This window comes from Mustelus asterias, chromosome 3, assembly GCF_964213995.1.
Source record: "Mustelus asterias chromosome 3, sMusAst1.hap1.1, whole genome shotgun sequence".
Taxonomy (NCBI): Eukaryota; Metazoa; Chordata; class Chondrichthyes; order Carcharhiniformes; family Triakidae; genus Mustelus; species Mustelus asterias.
In genome coordinates this window covers 134340555-134365576 of record NC_135803.1, presented here as the reverse complement: position 1 = coordinate 134365576, position 25022 = coordinate 134340555, and the positions used below count along the sequence as shown (strand labels likewise).

At 43.9% G+C, this 25022-nt stretch overlaps 1 protein-coding gene across 4 annotated transcripts in view; it reads left to right on the top strand.

Moving 5' to 3' along the window:
• The window catches only part of hdac11 (histone deacetylase 11), a 127757-nt gene that overhangs the window by 24321 nt on the left and 78414 nt on the right, over positions 1-25022 (top strand). For 2 of the 4 annotated variants that reach the window (XM_078209669.1, XM_078209671.1), the window contains 2 exons: positions 8032-8058; positions 14070-14186. In XM_078209669.1, the coding sequence (XP_078065795.1) occupies positions 8032-8058; positions 14070-14186 (144 nt within the window). The remainder of the gene's footprint in view (positions 1-8031; positions 8059-14069; positions 14187-25022) is intronic. The other 2 variants (XM_078209670.1, XM_078209672.1) reach the window with 1 other exon arrangement.

Below are 25022 nucleotides of genomic sequence, written 5' to 3'. Positions count from 1 at the left end.
AGCATGGAGCTGCATAATATATTCACAAAGTAATTTCAATCTAATTTAAATATCATTAACGGGCCCAGCACTGAAGTCTCTGGACCCACTAGCCTCACCCCCTCTGCCAGGAATAATTCACTCCAACGGGGTTTAGTATAGCTCCCCACTTGAGGGGAGCTGGCAGCCAATCCCACCGGAGTGAAGGGGGGGCAATCGAGGCCCCGCAGAGTGTTGGGCATGGGGGGCTGCCCCTTAGCCATTTTCACCTTGGCAGTGCCAGCCTGGGCCCCTGGACCTGCCCAAGGGGTAAAGTGTCAATGCCTAGGGGGCATCTTGGCACTGCCCACCGGGCATGGGGCAGTGCCAAGGGGACAGGGCCTAATGGGGGCAGTGTCTGACAGGGCATGGCCTCGAGATGGATTGGTGGGGGAGGGGGCTCCCACTGCCCCTCTGCATTTGGGGCTGAGTGACAGAGGGAGTGAGGCCAGCGATCGGAGGTGGCCATCGGGGGGGGGGGGGGGGGGGGGGGGGGTCAGCCTGCTGGGGGGTTGGGGCTTTGCGGGGGGTAGGGGGGGGGTGCTCAGGATGGGATCGGGGGGGGGGGGGAGGTGGGGGGGGGGAGAGGGTCGAGTCTGGCCTGAACATGTTTGGGCAGCCAGCAATCGGGCCATGGGGGAATCACACGATCTGTGATGCAGGGGTCGCGGGGCTGGCCAGTGATCGGGACGCCGGCAGACAGAGGCCACTACGCATGTGCTGATCTGAGTGCTGACAGATCGGTGAGTGTGCAGTGGCCCGCTCTGTGCCATGCTGCCGGCCTCTCCAGCGGGAATAGGCCCTGCGCACTGATCTTTTGCGTGAATCACGCTAGTGCACTCTGCAGTGCACAGAGTGCGGGAGATTCATTTTGAAAATCCGCTGAAAAAACAGCAGGATTTACTCCAGTTTTTACACAAATTCGACACTTAGAATTTTTTTGGGGAGAATCGTCCCCGTTTTGTTTTCAAAATATTTCTTGATAAATTTAGGGGTGAGGACATGGTGTGTGATTAATGCTGCAGTAAATGGGATTATCGCACAGAAATAAGCATCTAACTAGTGTTGAGTCCAGCACCTGTGAATAACCTGTTTTTAAATGATGTGTTCACTTGAACCCTCTTTCATACTTACTGACTGAATGAAATGTCTGTGGGTTCTAGTTAGTATGATTGTATTTTGCTTCATTCTTGAATTCCCATTCTATTTTTATGGACTGTCTGATGTGATTTGTGCTGCAGGAATGAAATTTCAAAAGGCCAGTAGCTGATAGATTTTTACTGATTAGTTTAATTGAAAGCTGGCTTGGCAATGGGAAAGGGAAATGATGATTGATAAATGGAAAATAACTTGTCTGGCAGAGACCAGCAGAGTTATGCATAAATCACATGAAGTGAAGGACAGCATTTCTACTGGCGTTGTGAAATCTGTTAAAATCACCAAGTAATCAGCTAATTTTAGAATTATCTTTTAAAGAGATTTGAACCTTGGGATAATTTTTTAAATACTAGCTGCTGTAGTGCGGTCTAACTCTTAAGATGCTTCTCGCTTCAGACTTTTCTTCATGGTGGTCCTTCTGTGGATCGTACTCTGGCAGGAGTAGAAACCGCAAGTAGTTGAACCAAGGATAAAAGAAAGTAAAGGCAAATTTCTCTCCTTACAGATACTGCCAGACCTACTGAGATTTTCCAGTATTTTTTTTTGTTATTAGTTGAACCAAACTGATGTTTTTAAACTGCAGCTCCAAAGGAGTGAAGCGTGCTCCAAGATTTCTTGTCATGGGGACAGAGTTGTCTTTTCTAGCAGTAAAACCTGCAATCAGTTGTTATTTTTGTCATTTCATGTTGCAGTTAAGATCACTGACACTTTTGACTCCCTGTCTCTGGCCCTTTCAAGGTCTCCATAGGGTATATCAAAATCAGTAATGTCCTTGCTTGTGCTAAGCAAGTGCTTAATGCCTTACTTGCCGGATGACGAAGTTAATCACTTTTAAAGATGTGCGGGTTAGGATGATTGGCCATGCTAAATTGACCCTAGTGTCAGGGGGATTAGCAGGGTAAATGCATGGGGTTGCGGGAATAGGGCCTGGATGGGATTGTGGTCGGTACAGACTCGATGGGCTGAATGGCCTCCTTCTGTACTGTCGGGATTCTATAACATGGACATCCAGAAGTAGCAGGATTGGGCTTGAAGGGTTTTGAGCAAATTGCTGGAATTCCCAAATGATAAGTGTTATTAGTTGCACCCTGGTCACCCCATGACCACAGAATGTAGTGGTCACTGTGTGCAACTGGTGTGTGATTCCTGATCAGTGGATCCTGCAGGTCTGTGCCTTGACTCTTGGGGCAGAATTTTCTCATTTTATGACTACATGTGGGATTTTCCTCCCCCTTCGTGGTGTGTTTCACAATGGCAGGAGGCAGTGTACCAATCACTGGTGGCAGAATCTTGTGGTCCTGCTGTTGTCGTGTGGAGGGCGTAGAAGGTCTGCAGAGAGATTTGGACAGGCTGAGTGAGTGGGCGAGGATCTAGCAGATGGAGTATAACGTTAACAAATGCGAGGTTATTCACTTTGGAAGAAATAATAGCAAACTGGATTATTATCTAAATGGAAAGAAATTACAACATGCTGCTGTGCAGAGGGGCCTGGGGGTCCTTGTGCATGAAACGCAAAAACCCAGTCTGCAGGTGCAACAGGTGATCAAGAAGGCAAATGGGATGTTGGCCTATATCGCAAGGGGGATAGAATATAAAAGCAGAGATGTCTTGCTGCATCTGTACAGGGCATTGGTGAGGCCGCAGCTGGAATACTGTGTGCAGTATTGGTCCCCTTATTTGCGGAAGGATATATTGGCCTTGGAGGGAGTGCAGAGAAGCTTCACCAGGTTGATACCAGAGATGAGGGGTGTTGATTATGAGGAGAGACTGAGCAGATTGGGTTTGTATTCATTGGAATTTAGAAGGCTGAGGGGGGATCTTATAGAGACCTATAAGATAATGAAGGGGCTGGATAGGGTAGAGATGGAGAGATTCTTTCCACTTAGAAAGGAAGCTAGAACTAGAGGGCTCAGCCTCAAAATAAAGGGGGGTCAGTTTAGGACAGAGTTGAGGAGGAACTTCTTCTCTCAGAGGGTGGTGAATCTCTGGAATTCTCTGCCCACTGAAGTGGTGGAGGCTACCTCGTTGAATATGTTTAAATCACGGATAGATGGATTCCTGATCGGTAAGGGAATTAGGGGTTATGGGGATCAGGTGGGTAAGTGGAACTGATTCACTTCAGATCAGCCATGATCTTATTGAATGGCGGGGCAGGCTCGAGGGGCTAGATGGCCTACTCCTGCTCCTATTTCTTATGTTCTTATTGTCAACAGGACCTCTTGTTGAACGCTCCCCTTGTCGTGGGAAAGCCCAATGGTGGGGGTGTGCTGTCAGCAGGACCAGAAGGTTCCGCTGGTGCAAACGCCAGCAAGATTTTACCGTATATGTCAACCTGGGTAGGAAAAGTGGTGTGTAGTCCAGAGGCTGCACTGTGGACTTTTCCCACCATATCTTTTCATGCATAGTCAAAAATGGTGGCACGGTGGCACCGTGGTTAGCACTGCTGCCTCACAGTGCCAGAGACCTGGGTTCAATTCTGGCCTCGGGTCACTGTCTGTGTGGAGTTTGCATGTTTTCCCTGTGTCTGCGTGGGTTTCCTCCGGGTGCTCCGGTTTCCTCCAAAGATATGCAGGTTAGGTGGATTGGCCATGATAAATTGACCCTTAATGTCGGGGGACTAGCAGGGTAAACACGTAGGGTCAGGGGGACTAGCAGTGTAAATACGTGGGGTTACGGGGATAGGGCCTGGGTGGGACTATTGTTGGTGCAGGCTTGAGGGGCCGAATGGCCGCTTTCTCCACTGATGGGATTCTATGAAGGAGGCTGGTCCCACGATGTCACACTGATGGGTAGGTTCTGAATGAACCTCCCCATCAACATACACTTTCTAAAGTTTGGGGCGCTGTTTCTAAAGGACGTCCCATCTGGAACAAATAAAAATAGAAAAAAACACTGGACTTCATGGAGGCAGCTCCCCCCCCCCCCCCCCCCCCCCCAACCCAACCCCCCCACCCACCCACTCCTTGTGAATCATCTAGTGCAGACCTCTGTGACATGTTACTGCACAAGTTTCTGTGTTTAGATTTGAAAAGATTATAGTGAGCGACAGAATATCTCTTGAAGGACGATTCTAGACAGCCTCTATGATTGGAATCCTTGTGTTTCTGGGCCTTCAAAAAGGAAGAGAAAGGAAAGTTTGCACCTGGTTGGAAGAGTAAGCAGTTGCAGGTGAGTAAGTTGTCGTGCTGAATGTGGGTGAGGTTGTTAAGTAGCAAGAGAAGAGGAAGCAAAGGTTCCTATACACTCTGCTGTGCATCTTTGACGCTGTGTTCCTTGTCTCCCAGTCGTGTCGATTGCAACCTTTTCTTTTGGTGTCAGTATCTGTAGAATGGCTGAACATTCTCCTGACTGCTAGGATCATAACCTGCTCTGGTTAGCTCCCTCTCAATATGTGCCAGCTCTGTGTGCAGTAAGAGTGTAAGTGTGCTACTAAACACCCTTGTCAATGGCTTTCAACATACGTTTGTGCACGATGACATGAAGAAACAGTAAGTGTAGCCAGTGAGGCGATGGTAAGATCCTGCAGGACCTTGCTGAGTGAGTGAGAGGTGGGCACAGTAAGAAGTTTCGCCTCACCAGGTTAAAGTCCAACAGGTTATTTGGAATCACGAGCTTTCGGAGAGTTGCCCTTTGGAAGATAATGGTTGGAATGCAAGTCTTTACAGGTACAGGTAGGCAGTGGGTAGCGGGTAAGTTACAGCCAGAAGTCAGCTTGTGTCCCTGTGAAATGTTGAAGGTTGGCCTCAGATGGTCAGCGAGTTGCCAACACAAAAAGGTCCCCAGTAGGCAGCTTGCCAATTAAGAGATGGGAAATCCAGCAGCGATGTGGACCTTTACAGGTACAGACAGTGCGAAGGGAGAGAGGGATAATCACAAGTTAAAGAGGTGTGAATTGTCTCAAGCCAGGACAGTTAGTGGAGGTTACACGTAGTGTGACATGAACCCAAGATCCCAGTTGAGGCCACCTCCACAACATGAGTGAGAGATTTAAAGGCGAGGCTTGCCTTTGCAAATCAGTAACTTTCTTTCTGCCGTGTAGTTGGTTTCCATGGTTGACATTTTCTATCACCTCATTCCATAACCATGCACTAACTTGCATGGTACCCCTCAGCTATGTGTGAGGAAGGAGACCTCTTTCCTGATGGTCACTTGCTGTGATAATATTCTCATCACTGCATCAGAAAACGTTGGAGTTCTTGTTGGAACTCGTAGTCTTGCTTGTCTCTGTTTTCGACAGAGAACCCACCTACTCTGAGGTGCTGCTACAGGCTTAAAACTATCACATCGCTGCTAGATTTCCCATCTTTTAATTGGCAAGCTGTCCACTGGGGACCTTTTTGTGTTGGCAACTCGCTGACCATCTGGGGCCAACCTTCAGCATTCCACAGGGACACACGCTGACTTCTGGCTGTAACTTACCCGCTACCCCTTGCCTGCCTGATCTTCTGCCATGAAATTCTCCCTGAAGCCTTTGATTTGACCATGAGACATATTACTTTAATGTGTGTTACATTAAACGTGTGGAATATCGTCTGAAGTTTAAAACATTTTTCTCCTTTAAAAAAAAAACTGATTATTAGAAACAAAAGCGTGAGACTCAGCTGAACTAGTCTGTTTTTTGAGGAATAAAGAAGAGACTGGAAAAATGTTGATTCGAAAGGAAATGAAATTCTGGATGAATTTAAGAATATTGCTTAAATATAAAACTAATCAAAGATAATCATACTGTGCAGAGTATTATGGTACCTGTGATTCTCGAACCATTTTCAGTTGGTAGTTGAGATAAATGTAATACTAGTTGTAGAAGAGGCTTATTGATGAGAAGCTGGCACTTAACAGGATGGTCAGCTTTTTAGGTTCTTAGGCTTAGGCAGTTAAGTAATTTCTGGAACATAATTACCCAATTTTGCAGGTTAGGGGGGATTAGTGGGGTAAATGCATGGGGTTACGGGGATAGCACAGTAAGAAGTCTCACAACACCAGGTTAAAGTCCAACAGGTTTATTTGGTAGCAAATACCATAAGCTTTCGGAGCGCTGCCCCTTCGTCAGATGGAGTGGTCTCTGTTCTCAAACAGTGCAAACAGACACAGAAATCAAATTACAGAATACTGATTAGAATGCAAATCTCTACAGCCAGCCAGGTCTTAAATGTACAGACAATGTGGGTGGAGGGAGCATTCAACACAGGTTAAAGAGATGTGTATTGTCTCCAGACAGAACAGCACTGTGGCATCCATTTTAAGCTATCCTCCATTATGCCAAAGCTTTCGAACTGTTAACATTTTTTAAACCACAGTGCCGACATCTGGATCAGTCATGGCACAGTGATTAGCACTGCTGCCTCACAGTGCCAGAGACCCGGGTTCGATTCCAGCCTCAGGTGACTGTCTGTGGAGTGTGTACGTTCTCCCCGTGTCTGCGTGTGATTCCTCCGGGTGTTCCAGTTTCCCACTACAGCCCAAAGATGTGCGGGTTAGGTGGATTGGCCATGCTACATTGCCCCTTAGTACCCAAAGATGTGTAGGTTGAGGGGATTAGCCATGGGTAAATGTGTGGGTTTATGATAATAGGCCTGGGTAAGATGCTCTGTTGGAGAGTCGGTGCAGACCTGATGGGCCGAATGACCTTCTTCTGCAATGTAGGAATTCCATGATTCTTGTGTCGTATAAATTCCACTTTTTTTTTCCAAATTACCTCACAATGTCCAGACGATCAATTTGATCTTGCCACCTGTCACTTAAGTGCAATAAGAAGTCTCACAACACCAGATTAAAGTCCAACAGGTTTATTTGGGACTAGCTTTCGGAGTCTCAGGCTCCTTCATCAGGTGAGTGAGGACTTGTGTTCACAAACAGGTCATATACAGACACAAACTCAATTTACAAGATAATGGTTGGAATGCGAGTCTTTACAGATATTCAAGTCTTAAAGGTACAGACAGTGTGAGTGGAGAGAGGGTTAAGCACAGGTTAAAGAGATGCGTACTGTCTCCAGCCAGGACAGTTAGTGAGATTTTGCAAGCCTAGGCAAATCGTGGGGGTTACAGATAGTGTGACATGAACCCAAGATCCCAGTTGAGGCCGTCCTCATGTGTGCGGATCTTGGTTATCTCCACATCATGACTTAAGTGCAAGGCACAGCTCTTTGTCATTGAGCACACCTTGGAATTCAAGTAGCTATAAATGCCCACAAATTAAAGTCCTGCTTTTGTAATTTGGTGAAGAAACCTCTCATATTCACTGTGAAATACGTCAGTTAAATGACAGGCCCCTAATTTAAAAAAACAAATAATTTAACTCTTAATATTTTGCATGCCTTGGGTGTGTGGATGTACATTTATTATTACAATTAATTTTGTGTAAGCTATCAATTCTCGTACCTCTTGCGTTCAATGATGGTAATTCCCTGTGACTTGTGGGCATGTATGTTTGCACTTCACAGCTGATTTTCTTTTTACAAAATGCCCTCATGCAAGCTGTACTGTGAATGTGTTGTGATATCTTGTTTCCTTTTAATTCCACGTGACTGCATTTTATTAATATAACTTAGTAATTCAATCTAACTTTTGTAATTTATGATGAAGTATAATGCGTAATCCTTTCAACGTAATGTGCACGTTTTCACAGATGCTTCCAAAACCATTTCACTCTTGAGTTATGGGTGTCAAATGCCACCCTGGTTTAATCACTGGGAATGCATCATCTAATATCTCTCGTTGTGGTCTTTGCTTGATGGCAGTATCCTCCATCATGTGCGATTTGTTTAAAGTACTGACCTGGCACCTAAAATGAATTTCTTCATTGTTGCATCCGTTTATATTCTGTGAATATATTTTCTTTTCTTCCTGCAAACAGAACCATTTCTTGGAAGGCTTACAAGAGGTATCCGAGTAAATCTTCTTGTGCTTCTGCTGTGTACATGCTTGCGAAAATGAATTAACTCAAAGGCTAGCCCAAGATTTTGATCTTGAGCTAACATATTTCTTTTGCCTGCAATGATCAGTAGTGGTTGAAGTGAAATTGTTTTGCGCAAGTGTTTTATTTTGTGTTTCAATGTTAAACAAAAATGGAACCACCTTCTTAGTCGAGATGAAATTTATTGATTCTGTGTTTTAAATAGAATGGGCCCAGTTCTCCACCCTTACACTGGAAGTGCAAAACTGACCTTTTACATCCATGAAAGAATGTTTTGTATTCTACCTGTTCTTGTCCTAAGTGTCCAATGTCTGATTTTTGGATTTAATTAACGTACAAAAGCACATCCTGAAGGGCATTTGGAAGCTCCAGGAAGGGACTGATCATTGTTGGCAATCTTCAGTAAACCATTCCAATTACTCCAGAATTGTATCATTCCTCCAATTCAAAATTCCTAGGTTGTTTGTTGAATTTTTGTCCCACGTGTGATGGGCAACTCAAAATATTTGGGGGGGGAAGAATGATTTTGTTCTACCGCCGATTAATTTTATTTATACACAAATTTAGGAGTTACTGCTCAAAAAAAAGAGCATATGCAGGATGCGGCAACGTGTTCTGTTTACAACTGGCTCGAGAGTCTTCAAGTATCTGTGCTTACTTCCGAGTGCAGGCATTGCAAGCTCGTTGCCAGTTTTGTTTTGCAATTGCAATATGTTCAGGTCTAATGAGCAAATGGTATCCCTTCCTTGCATGTGAAAGGGGGAGGGTAATTTGGCCCTTTGTGTTGTATTCCAGTGTGTGTGTGTTGATTATTTGGCTTGCTGTCTGTGCTTACAGAATGCTTACTGTTTGCGTATATGTTTTCTGTTCACAAACATTAAAGGCAGAATTTTTTAGTTGAATGTTTTGTGTATGAAAATGATGTTTCCAACACTCTGTACGTACTCTGCATAATGTGAAAATATGCAGATGGTATTACGGAAGCAGATCACATACTTTGGTATAATGACTATGATGAACTCATTGCATTGGAATCTAGGGCATGGAGTATGCAAGAAAGGAGCGAATGTAATATCTTTATTTTCGGGGAGGGAAGGAAAAGGAGTTGACGGGGATTTTGAATTAATTTAATTAAATGATTTAATTCTGGCAGTTTTCACCCCTCAAAAGAAATCCAGGATGTTTATCCTGTTCTCAAATGCCTTGCATAGATTGTACAGATGTTATCTCCACTGATGTTGCTAAGAAAGAAAGTATTATTTTGGTCTAGGCTGGAATAAGTCCTTTTCATTTTACTGGAGAGTTGAACACACACACCAATAGTGACCTGAAATTTGCTGGAATGGCACATTTGGCCATTAGCACCATAGGTTAGACTGCTGTACTCCTGACCCTCCAGTGGCTTCACGCCAAAATTGCCTGGAACATTATCGGTAGATGGCATTTCTGAAGTGATGCACTGGCCAATGTATTGATCCCTTTAATGTTCACGGCTAAGAAGATGCTGCAATCTGCCAGCTAAGACACCATGCTGAGTTAAACTCATAATTTGGATGTTTGATCAAAATTAAATGTTAAAGCATAAGTGATTAAAGAGACGGTGTATCCGCTCTGAAATGCAAAAGTCTGACCAGGGACAACAACCGGGAGGTATCCAGGAAATAGCTGGAGAAATACTACCGACACATTTCAAATTTGTGTTCCTGGATACTGTGAACGAACCATTTACCTAAAACAGCTATAGTTGTCTTTTTTAAAAGGTTATTGCTAAAGGCCTTGGTATTTGTAAAAGGTCAAATTCTGCTTTGATTCAGCCAGTATCTTCAACTGCAGAGTGTTTTGAGTGGCTTTGCTATCTGCACATGCATAAACATAATTGCCATTTAGTTAGCTAGCACCTATGAAGCGAGTATCTTTTCCAGCTCATTGAAATTCTCCAATTAATTGAGGTTTTTGTTAACTTCTCTTCTTGCAATATCACTTGTGTTGCTTCCAGGTCTCAATCATTCTGGTTTAATCTGACTGGCAGGATTGTTCATAGCAGCATTAACGCAACAAATTTGGATATCACCATTGATTTTATAGCGAGATGGAGCATGGCAGATGCAGTTTCATGTGGATAAATGTGAGGTTATCCACTTTGGCAGCAATAATAGGAAGACAGATTATTCCTTGAATGGGTGTGAACTGAGAGAGGTGGATACTCAACGAGACCTTGGAGTCCTTGTGCATCAGTCGCGGAAACTAAGTGCACAGGTACAGCAGGCAGTAAAGAAGGCAAATGGTATGTTGGCCTTCATAGTGAGAGAATTTGAGTATAGGGCTAGGGATGTTTTGCTGCAATTGTGTAGGATGTTGGTGAGGCCACACCTGGGGTATTGTGTGCAGTTTTGGGTAATGATGTCCTTGCCATAGAGGGAGTACAGCGAAGGTTTACCAGGCTGATTCCTGGGATAGCAGGTCTGTCATATGAGGAGAGACTAAGTGGGCTAGGATTACATTCGTTGGAGTTTAGAAGAGTGAGAGGGGATCTCATAGAAACTAATAAAATAAGGGTAGATTCAGAAAGAATGTTCCCAGTGGTGGGGTAGTCCAGAACTAGGGGTCATAGTTTGAGGATAAGGGATAGCCTTTTAGGACTGAGGTGAGGAGAAATTTCTTCACTCAGAGGGTGGTGAATGTGTGGAATTCACTACCACAGAATGTAGTTGAGGCCAAAACGTCTGACGTCAAGAAGAAATTAGATATAGCTCTTGGGCCTAAAAGGATCAAGGGATATGGGAGGAAGTGGGGAGATTAGGATGTTGAAGTCTATGATCAGCCATGATCAAAATGAATGGCAGAGCATCCTCGAAGGGCCAAATGGTCTACTCCTGGTTCTAGTTTCTATGTTTCTATGATTTTGGCATTCATAGCTTTAGTCAGGGCCATGGCAGAGGAGCTCAGAGGGTCCAGGAAATTTTTGAGTGGCACAAATCATAGCTTGTCACCTATGTTACCATTTCCTAGAATATAATGTTATGTAATGAGAGGAGGTGATGGCCTAGTGGTATTATCGCTAGACAGAAACTCAGCTCATGTTCTGAGGAGCCGCCACGGCAGACGGTGGAATTTGAATGCAAAAAAAAAAATCTGGAATTAAGATTCTACTGATGACCTTGAAACCATTGTCAATTGTCAGAAAAACCTATCTGGTTCACTAACGTCCTTTCAGGAAGGAAATCTGCTATCCTTATCTGGTCTGGCCTACATGTGACACTAGAGCCACAGCAATGTGGTTGACTCTCAACTGCCCTCGGGCAACTAGGGATGAGCAATAAATGCTGGCCAGCCAGTGACCCCCATGTCCCATGAATGAACAATAAAAAATAGTGGGGTAACTGAAGATGCATCTTTACTGTGGCATAAATTTCCTGCAAATTTTGTCCCAAGGCTTGCAGTGTCCTTTTATGGCATATTCTTCTGATACGGTTCAACCAAGATTTCTATAATGTCAGCAGTTAAGCTTATACTTCAATACACTTTTACTTATTTTGAGAGCAAGTAACATTTAGCATTGACAACTAATGTCTGCAAATAGTCTATCAGCAGTGAAGATTGAGGAATGAATCGCAGAGCCTTTTCTTTGCAGTACCAGAAAAGAAAAGGCATTCCTTAGCTTGGCTGTGACAAATAACCTAATCTCTGTCTTGTAATAACTGTGTAGTATAGATTAACACTGCAGTTCTTTTTTGTAAGCAAAACTGTTTGGAGTTTTGTTTCTTGACGTACTAGGCATGTAACCCATGTGTTCAGGGCAAGGGCATTTCAGACTGTTCGCGGCTCGCCCTTACCAACAGACTTAAAGTACTACTGAGATCAGGCAACATAGAGGGGCAGTGGGAAATCTTCAAAAAATAGGTTAAGGAGAGTCCAGAAGTCAGAGGAGAAGAGGCAACAAAGAATGATGGGTCACTGACCCAATATAGAAGTTGATTGTTGAAAGAAAGCTGGTGAAGAATAAGTGGGACCAGGAAAATAACATTGAGTGTGTATAATTTACAGCCAACTTGATAAAGAGCTGCAGAAGAGACAAATGCAAAAGGATAGGGTTAAAAGGTAGGGAGGCATGAGAAGCAGACAATCGGATTGTCTCCAAAACGCTGTGCAGGATCATACAAGAACAGACTGGTGCAAGAAGCAACACCATCGTATCAGTCAAGGGCAAAGATGGCAGAACATTATTGACAGATGAGGAGCAAGAAACAAGGGTGGTGGAACACTTTTGGAAGAACATCAACCAACCCAACACCAGCGTCACGTTTGAGCCCGATGACAGCACCATAACTCAGCACCTGAGCATCAACCTGGAAGAAGTTGCTAGATCAGAGGTCCAACGACCCATTGAGAGCCTGAAGAATAACAAGGCACTGGGATTGATGAGATACCAGCAGAACTATTGAAACATTGCAAGAACGCCATCATACCAGAACTGATGGACCAGAGATTACCCCGATGACTGGAGGTGAGGAATAATCATCAAGCTAGCAAATGTAGGCCACTGCGACAACTGGAGAGGCATAACATTTGGCAAGGCCTTCAGCATGGTGCTACTCAACAGATTGAAAGCAAAAGTAGACAATATCCTTTGTGAAGAACAAGCAAGTTTCTGGGGTGGCAGCTGCGAACAGACCGTTATGCTGAGGAACATCATTTCGCAGAGACGAGAGTGTTGGAATCTGCTTGTTATTAACCTCATTGATTTCAGGAAGGCTTTGATGGCATCCATCAGCAGTCACTACCATACACCTCAAGACGATACAGCATTCCAGAATGGTATATTAATACCTTACACCATGACTCCAGCTGCTGTGTTAAGGCTAGCAGGTGCACCACGGGCTCCTTCAGCATCATCAGAGGAGGACAGCATGGCTGCATACTCTCCCCAATCTTTTTACTTTTGGTTATTGATTTCATCTTACTGAAGGCAATGGTGAGTGCGGACTTTGGCATCCCATGACAATGCCACTGGGTGATGAACCTGGATTTCATAGATGATGACCGAAGAATTGCACACACCCTCGAAGACCTTACCACCAGGTTTGAGAGTAGCTATGCCAAGGTTGGTGAGAAGATCAAGACAGTGATGGCTGGGCAGCAACAGGGTCCTCCCATCACCATCGGGTAGCAGAACATTGAGGATCGCAACCATTTTGTCTACCTAGGGAGCAACATTTCCAGGTAGGGTGCTGTAGAGATCAGTGTCTACACAAGAATTGGAAAAGCAGCATTGCTCTTCAGCAGTTTCATATTTATCTGGGCATTGAACATCATCTACACACCATGAAGCTGCGATTCTACATGTCAATAGTCATACCAACTATCCCAGGAAGACATGTAAGGAAAGAGCAAAGGTGTCACATAAATTGGACAGCTTTCACCTGCGCTGCTTGGACATCACAAAGAGAGATGACGTCACCAACAAGGAAGTGCTACAGAGGATTGCGCAGAGGTGCCAGTGGGACATGGTGATGGAGGGACAACTGAGGCTGGTAGGACATGTATTTCGTCTGCCAGACATACTGTTCAGAGTGCCAATAGAATGGACACCACCAGGTGGGAGAAGATGATGGAGCTGGTCAAAGAAGACCGAGTGAAACACATAAAGGAGGACCTCCAAGAGCCACCCGGACTGGAGTGAAAGAGATTTGACTGGGGGCCACTGGTGAAGTCTTAGTGCCCATTGCCACGCATGGGACTGGAGGAATAAAGTCTAAATCTTATTAACTTATCCTCATCAACATTTTCTCACTGAACTATGTTTTTACAATTTTAAATTAATGAAGTTTGAGAAAACTAATTATACCATTTCAAGCATTGGTTTCTAAAATTCAGAATTATGTTTCATCCATTTTGACTTCTGTGTCAAAGTTTTATCTTCATGATATAAAATTAGTTGTAACACAGCACCTAATCGCCCATGTATCTTTCTTTCACAGTGGTCATTTATTGTTGCTACTATTACTGAGATACTACCCGTGGCATTTCTGCCTAACTTTATCATCCAGAGAAAAGTACTAAGACCCTTCAGGACACAGACTGGAGGAACTATTATGGTAAGGAAATTGTTTTATATTAAAATTATCTTGCATTGTGAATTACCAGTTTTTTTTAATAACTGAGTTGTCCACAGACAAAGCTGTGCTTGTCTGTCTGATCTACATACACAAGTGACTGAATATCCTGAACTTAATCTCTAGTGTACCATTTTCAATGAGCGATTCTTCAAATATTAGGCAGCATTTAAATTTTACAATGCACACAGCTGCCAATTGTTTAAATGATGCATTGTCCCTATGTAGTGAAAGATTAATTCCTGTAGAATAGGTGGTGATGAATTATTAAAAGCCTTAAATACAGTTTTGTTGTGGAAAATCCATGTAATTATGCTTGGTTCTTAAGAAATGCTGCATAATTACATTGCAGCATTGGTCTTCCAGTGGCTCCACATTTGCCTGGGCAAAGACATTAAAACAAAATGACATTAAGTTGCCCACTTACATAACCTGTTTACATGTTTTTGCAGATTCTTTGTGTTCCCTTCCAATGTTTACGTTCCCACCTAACTTTGCACAGCACGCCCTCAAGTTGGCCCACTTAATGTCATTTTGTTTTAACATCATTCCTTCTTTAGGGCCTTTTTCCAATTGGTATTGCCATTTTTGGTTTTAATTTGTCTGCACTTTGGGCTCCACCCCCGCCCCTCATGCACTGCTCTCTGGGACAGTTGCTGGGGGTAGAGGGCATGGAGCAGGAGCCCTGCCTCCATCCACGGCCCCCCGCCCCGTCTTTCATTTGTGGCCCGGGACAAGGGATCATCCTACCATCAGTCAGACTAGATGGTAAGAACTCCCTTCGTAAGCCCAGTACTACTCAGTTTCAGAGAATTGCAATTAAGAATGAATTTAGCCTATTAATAGGGATAGTATAATGCTCTTCTTACTTTTTATCTTTTAAGGAGAATTCCACAATAGATTCAGGTTCATATCAGTAAAATAAATCAGCTTGTTGGCTTAAACTTTACACTAGAGTCCATGGCTGGGATTCTCCAGCCGTTCACGCCAGCGGGATTCGCTGGTCCCGCTGCAGTGAACAGAGATTTGGCTGAGTGCCAAGTTCTCAATCCTCGCTGGCAGCGGTGGAGAGGCGTGAACGACCAGATAATTCTGGCCCGTAAGTCTGCCTTTCCAAAAATAGAAGTGCTGGAAAAGGCATGTATGAGATTGCAGCATTAAACTCATAGAACAAGAGTTTCAGCATTACGGGGCGGCACAGAGCGTAGCACTGTTGCCTCACAGCTCCAGGGACCTGAGTTTGATTCCCGGCTTGGGTCACTGTCTGTGTGGAGTTTGCATGTTCGCCCAGTGTCTGCGTGGGTTTCCTCTGGGTGCTCCAGTTTCTTCCCAGAGTCCAAACATGTGCGGGTTAGGTGTATTGGCCGTGCTAAATTGCCCCTTAGTGTCTCGGGATGCATAGGTTAGAGGGATTAGTGGTGTAAATATGTGGGGTTACGGGGATAGGGACTAGGTGGGGTTGTTGTCAATGCAGACTTGATGGGCTGAATGGCCTCCTTCTGCACTGTAGGGTTTCTATGATTTTTCTATGACAATCCCTGACGAATATCGTTGATAGACCTGGATATTTCGCAGTCGAGTTAAAATCGTGATCCTACTCCACTGACAGGAAAGAGCAGTGATGTTGAACTCAGACAAATATCCAGTGTGAACCTTTATATTTATAACACCCTCTTCTACCCTTGGTATTGAATATTAAGAAGGATCAGTGTGGAACTTTTGAGTCCTTATATTGCCTGTTATTTAGTTGGTTGTCTCTTCTCAGCATAAACAAGCTCAGGATCCTCTTTATCATTTGCCATATATAATGCTCAGTAAGAAGTCTCTCAACACCAGATTAAAGTCCAACAGGTTTATTTGGTAGCACAAGCTTTCGAAGTGTTGTCCTTCTTCAGGTGAGTGAAGAGTTGTGTTCACAAACAGGGCATACATAGGCACAGACTCAATTTACAAGATAATGTTGGAAGGCGAGTCTTTACAGGTAGTCAAGTCTTTACAGGGAGAGACAATGTGAGTGGAGAGAGGGTTGAACAGAGGTTAAGGAGGTGTGAATTGTCTCCAGCCAGGACAGTTTGTGAGATTTTGTAAGCCCAGGCAAGTCGTGGGGGTTACAGATAGTGTGACATGAACCCAAGATCCCGGTTGAGGCCATCCTCATGTATGCGGAACTTGGCTATCAGTTTTTGCTCAGCGATTCTGCGTTGTCGTGTGTCATGAAGGCCGCTTGGAGAACGCTTACCTGCATCCTTTCCTGCAGCGTATCTGGTAGACAACATTGGCCGAAAACAGTGACCACGACACCACACAACCCTGCCACAGCAACCTCTGCAAGACGTGCCGGATCTTCGACACAGGTGCCATCATCTCACGTGAGAACACCATCCACCAGGTACACGGTACATACTCTTACGACTCGGCTAACATTGTCTACCGGATATGCTGCAGGAAAGGATGTCCCGAGGCATGGTACATTGGCTAGACCATGAGACGCTACGACAACGGATGAATGAACGCCACTCGACAGTCACCAGGCAGGAGTGTTCTCTTCCTGTCGGGGAACACTTCAGCAGTTACAGGCATTTAGCCTCTGATCTTCGGGTAAGCATTCTCCAAGGCGGCCTTCACGACACACGATAAAGCAGAATCGCCGGGCAAAAACTGATAGCCAAGTTCCGCACACATGAGACGGCCTCAACCGGGATCTTGGATTCATGTCACACTATCTGTAACCCCCACGACTTGCCTGGGTTTGCAAAATCTCACTAACTGTCCTGGCTGGAGACAATACACACCTCTTCAACTTGTGCTTAACCCTCTCTTCACTCGCATTGTCTCTCCCTGTAAAGACTTGATTACCTGTCAAGACTCGCATTCCAACCATTATCTTGTAAATTGAGTCTGTGTCTATGGATGCCCTGTTTGTGAACACAACTCTTCACTCACCTGAAGAAGGAGCAATGCTCCGAAAGCTTGGGCTACCAAATAAACCTGTTGGACTTTAACCTGGTGTTGTGAGACTTCTTACTGTGCCTACTCCAGTCCAACGCTGGCATCTCCACATCATAAATTATGCTAACAGCACAGAGAATCTGTCTCAAGTGACCAGAGGTTCAAGATGTTTCCTGTCTCAAAATTGCTTAAATTGCGGAAATATTTAAGGAAATAATTGGCTGTTGTTTGAGATTGAAGTTTCAGCTTGTTTGTCTGTGAATAACTGCTCAGCCATGGAATTGCAGTTCTGTAAAATGTGAGACTACATTACAAAACAGCAGTTACCTTCCTCAAATAAATGTAATTAAATCTATAATGGGGTACTGCACAAGAAGTGCTTCACGCAGCGTGCATTCTCAGGATCCATAATACTATAGCTACTCAATTTAAAAAGGAAATATATTCTATTGGACTGCTAAATATTCTAAAACATATACATGTAGTATTGTGCCTGTCATATCTTGTCGTCCCGTTCATATTTGACTGTTGGTTAGAATCAACCTGGGAACGAACACTGTGTTAGCTGATACTTTGCATGTAACAACAAAACTCTGGTCTGGTGGCATAATCATAGAATCATAGAAACCCTACAGTGCAGAAAGAGGTCATTGGGCCCATCGAGTCTGCACCGACCACAATCCCACCCAGGCCCTACCCCCATATCCCTACATATTTACCCACTAATCCCTCTAACATACGCATCTCAGGACATAAGGGGCAATTTTAGTATGGCCAATCGACCTAACCCGCACATCTTTGGACTGTGGGAGGAAACCGGAGCACCCGGAGGAAACTCACGCAGACACGAGGAGAATGTGCAAACTCCACACGGGCAGTGACTCAAGCCGGGAATCGAACCCAGATCCCTGGAGCTGTGAAGCAGCAGTGCTAACCACTGTGCTACCGTGCCGCCCATCATGGGAAGGAGTAAATAATTGGTCCATCTAGTCTAACCATCCAACTTCCAATAGGATAAACAATGGGATACTGTTTTGAATCTAATAATTTTGAATGCCATTTACCAACAGAAACGTGCCCAATGACTTGTTGAACTCATGCGGCAGAACTTTATCAGTGGCGCACCAATCCAGTGGCAGAACCGGAAATGTGTGCCACCTCCACACTCTTACTTTTACCCATTTCCCATCTAATTCTAATTAAAATTTCAAGTATGCATGGGAGACACCATGCGATTCCATGGCGGGGGAGGCTTTTCTTGCTGCAACTTGCCATTAGTCGACAATGCTGGTGCTTAGGGCAGCTTATAAAAGACCGCCTGGTCAAATAGGGAGGCTCTGCATCACAGCCTAAGCTTTCCTGCCCAATTTCATTGACCGTAACGTAAGACTTATTTGTGAGCACAAAGGCAGCATGGATCTTTTTTTCCAGTTTAAATTGCGCTTGTAAATATTTATTACAACATTGATTTGATTTTATTCATGTGTGCACCATTGTTGAGACTAGCCTAGTCCGAGAGCTAACTATACTGGCACACGTGTCTATTGGCATGCATTGGTGGTTACAGAGATTTAAGGATATTTCCTTTATTGTGGAGCAAACAATGTTGGGTTTTTTTGTTCACTCTTTATTGAATATTCATGTTAGTGTCCATTCTTGCTATTGAGGGAGTCCAGCGAAGGTTCACCAGACTGATTCCTGGAATGGCAGGACTGAAGAGAGACTGGGCTTGTACTCAATGGAATTTAGACGAATGAGAGGGGATCTCATAGAAACATACAAAATCCTGGACAAGTTAGATGCAGGAAGAATGCTCCCGATGTTGGGGAAATCCAGAATTAGGGGTCACGGTATAAGAATAAGGGGTAAGCCATTCAGGACTGAGGTGAGGAAGCACTTCTTCACTCAGAGAGTTGTGAACCTGTGAAATTCTCTATAAGAACATAAGAACATAAGAAATAGGAGCAGGAGTAGGCCATCTAGCCCCTCGAGCCTGCCCCGCTATTCAATAAGATCATGGCTGATCTGATAGTGGTTTAGTTCCACTTACCCGCCCGCTCCCCATAACCCTTAATTCCCTTATTGATCAGAAATCTATCTACCAGTGACTTAAACATATTTAACGAGGTAGCCTCCACTGCTTCAATGGGCAGAGAATTCCAGAGATTCACTACCCTCTGAGAGAAGTTCCTCCTCAACTCTGTCCTAAACTGACTCCCCCTTATTTTGAGGCTGTGTCCTCTAGTTCTTGCCTCCTTTCTAAGTGGAAAGAATCTCTCTGCCTCTACCCTGTCTAGCCCCTTCATTATCTTATATGTCTCTATAAGATCTCCCCTCAGCCTTCTAAACTCCAACAAGTACAGGCCCAATCTATCTCTCCTCATAAGCTAACCCCCTCATCGCCGGTATCAACCTGGTGAACCTTGTCTGTACTCCCTCCAAGGCCAATACATCCTTCTGCAAATAAGGGAACCGAAATTGCACACAGTACTCCAGTTGCGGCCTCACCAGCACCTTGTACAATTGCAGCATGACCTCCCTGCTTTTATACTCCATCCCGTTCGTGATAAAGGCCAACATTCCATTTGCCTTCTTGATCACCTGCTGCACCTGCAAACTGAGTTTTTGCGATTCATGCACAAGGATCCCCAGGTCCCTCTGCACAGTAGCATGTTGTAATTTTTCACCATTTAAATAATAGTCCATTTTACTATTATTCCTTCCAAAGTGGATAACCTCACACTTGTCAACGTTATACTCTATCTGCCAGATCCTCGCCCACTCACTTAGCCTATCCAAATCTCTCTGCAGACTTTCCGCATCCTCCACGCAATTCGCTTTCCCACTCATCTTTGTATCATCCGCAATCTATCACAGAAAGCTGCTGGAGCCAATTCATTAGATACGTTCAAGAGGGAGCTGGACGTGGCCCTTGTGGCTAAAGGGATCAAAGGCTATGGAGAGAAAACAGGAGTGGGATGTTGAAAGTGTATGATCAGCCATGATGATATTGAATTGAGGTGCAGGCACGAAGGGCCGAATGGCCTACTCCTGCACCTATATGCTATGTTTCTATGTTTCAGTGTTGTACTCGCCACTCTGTGCGACATGGCTGAAATTGCAGCCTCAGCTGGCCCTCCCTTCCATGGATTGTAAAGGAAATTGTCTGAGGTCACGCTCAGCATGCGCACGTGCGTGCACACACACACACACACACAGTACCTATGTACATACATAGAGTACATAACTGGGGTTAAGAATCTAATGTCCTATATAATGAAGGCCCCACATTAATAAAGCTACTGAAATTTCTTCTTTTACTGCAGTACTATTAATCCTCTATTGCAAAAAATGGTTAAACTGGAGCTGTGGTGTTAATATTGAGGGACATAGTTCTTCATCACTCGGAAATCCATTGACGTAGCAGATGCAACCAGATTCTATGCGCCACTATGACATTCACACAATGTATGTGTGCTGCATATGAAGCTGCATTGACTTTTTTTTGAAAGGGCATACATCACGTTGCACAACATGGCCTGAAATCAGTCACCGCACCAATCAATTCTGAGTCCATTGCTTAGCAAGAAAAGCTATGCATAGTGCAGACATCTAAAGGCATTCAGTGTCTCTTGCATGATTCAAAAATATTATTCTGATAATGGTGACCTTTAGATCACTGATCTTTAACCTTTTTCGATTGGTGGTGCATTTCAACTCAAAACATCAAGGGCATTTTAATCTAAAAGCTTTAGAAGTAGCCTTTCCAATGTCTATTATTGGAATATAGAGGATCCAAATTTATCCTTTTTCCTGTACTCTTACATCTAGCGATCTCGAATTTATAGTGACCCGAAGCATATTATAATATTAAAATTAATTGCTGTCAGTGACTTATCTGTGACCGATGATGTTGACTTCCGTGAACCGTGGCAATCTTGCACTAATTGTTAAAAGACCTAGATAAATTTCAGATTCAGTCTCAACCTGGGTCTATGTTTTATCTCATTTTTCGACACTGGAAAAGTCTAAATCACATTTAACCGATAGAACAAGAACCTTCGTTCCTTCCTCTGGTGACATTATAGACGTCATGTGAAGCAGAATTGGAGAGTGGTGCAGAATTGGATCAGAGCAGATGTAGATTGTTACCATTCTGCAACTTCGATTATGCCATTACTTTTACTTTAAATTATAAATTGCTATGAGCACGTTTAGAATGGGAAATGAGTGCATATAGTGACACCACTCTACCAGGCCAGAATGGAGATGATTGTGTTATTATCCCAGCTGATGTTACTCCTGGATAAGTCAGAACCCAGGGTGTAATCTGACTCAGAATCTGAATTCGTAAGGATAACACAAGTTACAAAATCTATCTTGTACTCTAACATTCACAGTAAGCATGCAATCCATGTAAACTAATCAGTGAACTGTGGTCGGACAAACCATACTCTGAAACCAAGTGACAAATGCCCCAAAGCAGATTCTATGGATTCTGGATCACTCATCAAACCCATCCTCACCAAAAGCCTGTCACACCATGAGCCAACCAGTTTCACTGAAATTCTGGCTTTCACTGAAATTCTGGCTTTCACAAGAGGGTTTCCAATCTCCATGCTTAAAGGACTCACCTTGGAATTCTCCTCAAGATAACTCCTTTCTCTTGGATGTTTTCAACAATGATCCTTCTCCAGGATTTCATGTTCTCCTTCTGATGTTCCTTCTCCTGGATCTCTTTGTACATGCATGTTCCACCTTCCACATGAACTCTCTCACATTTCAGCTGTGCAAAGCAGAACACCATTAATTCCAAAGGCTTGTAGTAAGGAGTCACAGAATTTTGGCTGTGTCCTTAGCTTCTCTCAAGCCCACTTTACTTTAAGTCTGCTCTCTGCAGCTCTGCTCTTTAATTTAGAATCTTCTGTTCTGCTCATCATTTTCAATTTCACTTAACAGAGTCTGTTTCCAATTTCCTGTTCTTGTCCCTTGAACTTGATTGTCTTCCGGGGACCTCTTCTGTCCAACTCACTGGTTTTAAGACTTTTTCTTCTTCATTCTGGAACCTACTCCCTGAAGCTCCCATCCTGCTTCTTCTGGCACTTTCTGCAGAACAGTGCTCCTCTGTGGAGATATAGAAGGTCATTTGACAATCTTTTCGTGCTGTTTCACTTTTAGGATCTTCTTTTCCTTCTGTGCAGACACGCAGAAACAGTTTCCAGTTGGAATAAATAAACTGTGGATGTGCACAAGGCTATTTACCTGCCTGACAATGAGAAAATGGACTGACTGTGCATGTGCGGCTATTATCTGCATGGCCTATGTGCTGAACTTGAAGGTTGTAAAAAGGAGGAACTGTGCATGTGGCAATCATGCCAAGGCTGGTATATGCACAATAACTATCAGTGCCAGCTGAGAACTGTAGTTCCTGAATTTTGAGGGCCTGATCTCCGACTTGAAGGGTAAGTTTTTTTTCTCCTTGGGTCTGTAACAATTGGATAATTCTCTTATCAACCAGGCCCGGAGACTGCACATGGGATAAGTGGCCCTGGGAATGTTCAACATTAGCTCTTGACCTCATCAATAGAATCATAGAATCTACAGTGCAGAAGGAGGCCATTTGGCCTATCCAACCTGCCCCAACAATCTCACCCAGGTCCTATCCCTGTAACCCCACCTATTTACCCTCCTAATCCCCCTGACAATAAGGGGCAATTTATCATGGCCAATCAACCTAATCCGCACATCTTTGGATTTTGAGAGGAAACCGGAGCATCCGGAGGAAACCCATGCAGACACGGGGAGAATGTGCAAACGCCACACAGACAGTGAACTGAGGCTGGAATTGAACCCGGGTCTGCGGCGCTGTGAGGCAGCAGTGCTGACCACTGTCACACCATGCTGTCCCATGTCTCGTGGCATCAGGTCACACATGGACAAGGGACCCTCCTGCTGATTATCACTTACTGGTCTCCCATAGTAGATGAACCTCTGTGTTGAACACCAAGAAGATGTGCTTCTTGGTGTACTGGGTGGGGGATTTCAGTGTCCATCTCTATTATGATATGACAGGTGGTAATTGCTGGGCAGCCCAACTCCCATTGGACAAGCTATCACAATGATTTGCAATTTGTATTTTATTAGAAGAAGGAATGTGCATCAAAGTCAGGGGCAAGAATTCCAATACCAACTTTGGAAATCTTACTTATTGAATTAAAACATTTATTAACAAAAAGAAAAACTACTTAAGGACACAACATTATACTTACATAGTTAAAAGTAGTCCTACAACCATTTCCCAAAGGGTTTCTGCTTAGTTAAACTCATAACTAAAAACAACCCTTTTCAGTCCCTATAGATTCTTAATCTTTACAAAATCCAGCAATATTACCACAGGACATCCACTGTTGCCATAGGGAGGTATTTCACAAGACTTCTCACTCTCTTCAATAAGGCAAAGGCTTGTACCAAACTTTGCTTTCTGGAACAGGCAAACACTTTTCTGAGGGTGATTAGAACTTACTTTGTTTCTTTCACAACTCTCTCTTCCATCTTGTTAAATATGTTTTCCCTCCATCTTTAAATCCTTTATTCTTCAGTTTCTATGGAAGTTATCTTTCCCAGAATATCAAAATCTTTTATGTTGTTATTATGGCTACTACTTTTGGGCAAAAATAAACTTAATACTTTGTTTTAATAATTTATGAGATTTGCCAGCTCAACATCGTCCAAGTCAAAGCAGCCACCTGTTTGATGAATCGTGTACTTTGGGAAATGCATGTATTTTCTTTTTGTTTGATGTGTCTTTTAAGACCATAGTTAACTTCCAAGTACTCCAAAAGAGGATTAATTACATTGCTAATTATGATATCATTAGGGTGTAAGAAAAACCCATGTGACTCTAGGCTGCCATAGGGATGAACAGCCCTATGAAGCAAATGATAAACAGAAAGCTAATTGCAGTGGGGTTGGGTCAGCCTGTGTTTGCTACTGAACAATTCAGAACACAGAGAATTTGTGCAAAGAGGAAATGAGCAAGATTCTTCTGGATGGAACAGTCTCTTCTGAATGGAAGATTCTTCTGAATGCAACAGGACAGCATGGTGGCACAGTGGTTAGCATTGCTGCTTCACAACGCCAGGGACCCGGGTTTGATTCCTGGCTGGGTCACTGTCTGTACAGAGTCTACACGTTCTCCCCGTGGCTGCGTGGGTTTCCCCCGGGTGCTCCGATTTCCCCCCACAGTCTGAAAGACATGCTGGTTAGGTGCATTGGCTATGCTAAAATTCTCCCTCAGTGTGCCTGAACGGGCACTGGAGTGTGGTGACTCGGGCATTTTCACAGCAACTTCACTGTAGTGTTAATGTAAGCCTACTTGTGGCAATAATAAATAAACTTTAACTTTCTGTTTGGTAGCCTTGGAACAGGCCCTGGTGTTGAAGCGGGCCTCTGAGAATGGAGCACAGACAGTTACTGTGTTTTGCAGTTGAAAAGAGCAAAGAACTGCATATGGCAACGTATTGTGGATTGGACGAGACCCATTGTTGCTATTTCAGTGTTGCCAGAGGCCAGCAGACTGTTTAAAGGGATTGGAGAAGGGAATCTCTGGAGATACAGTGCTATCAGGACTATTGTGACCCTCATGAGAGAGTGTTCATAGGTATGTTAGTGGTAACTGTATCCAGGGACTCTGTATGGAATATGTTTGCTGATGACTCGAGGACTGAAACGATTGAGTGAGCAGTGAGGGATGCTACAATGTTAGAAAATACTTGATCTATGAAAATTTTAACATGGATTTGGGTGGCGGGAGATGTGGAACTTTCCATATTTGAAAAAAAATCCTACGGCTTCTATCAAAGCAAGTGA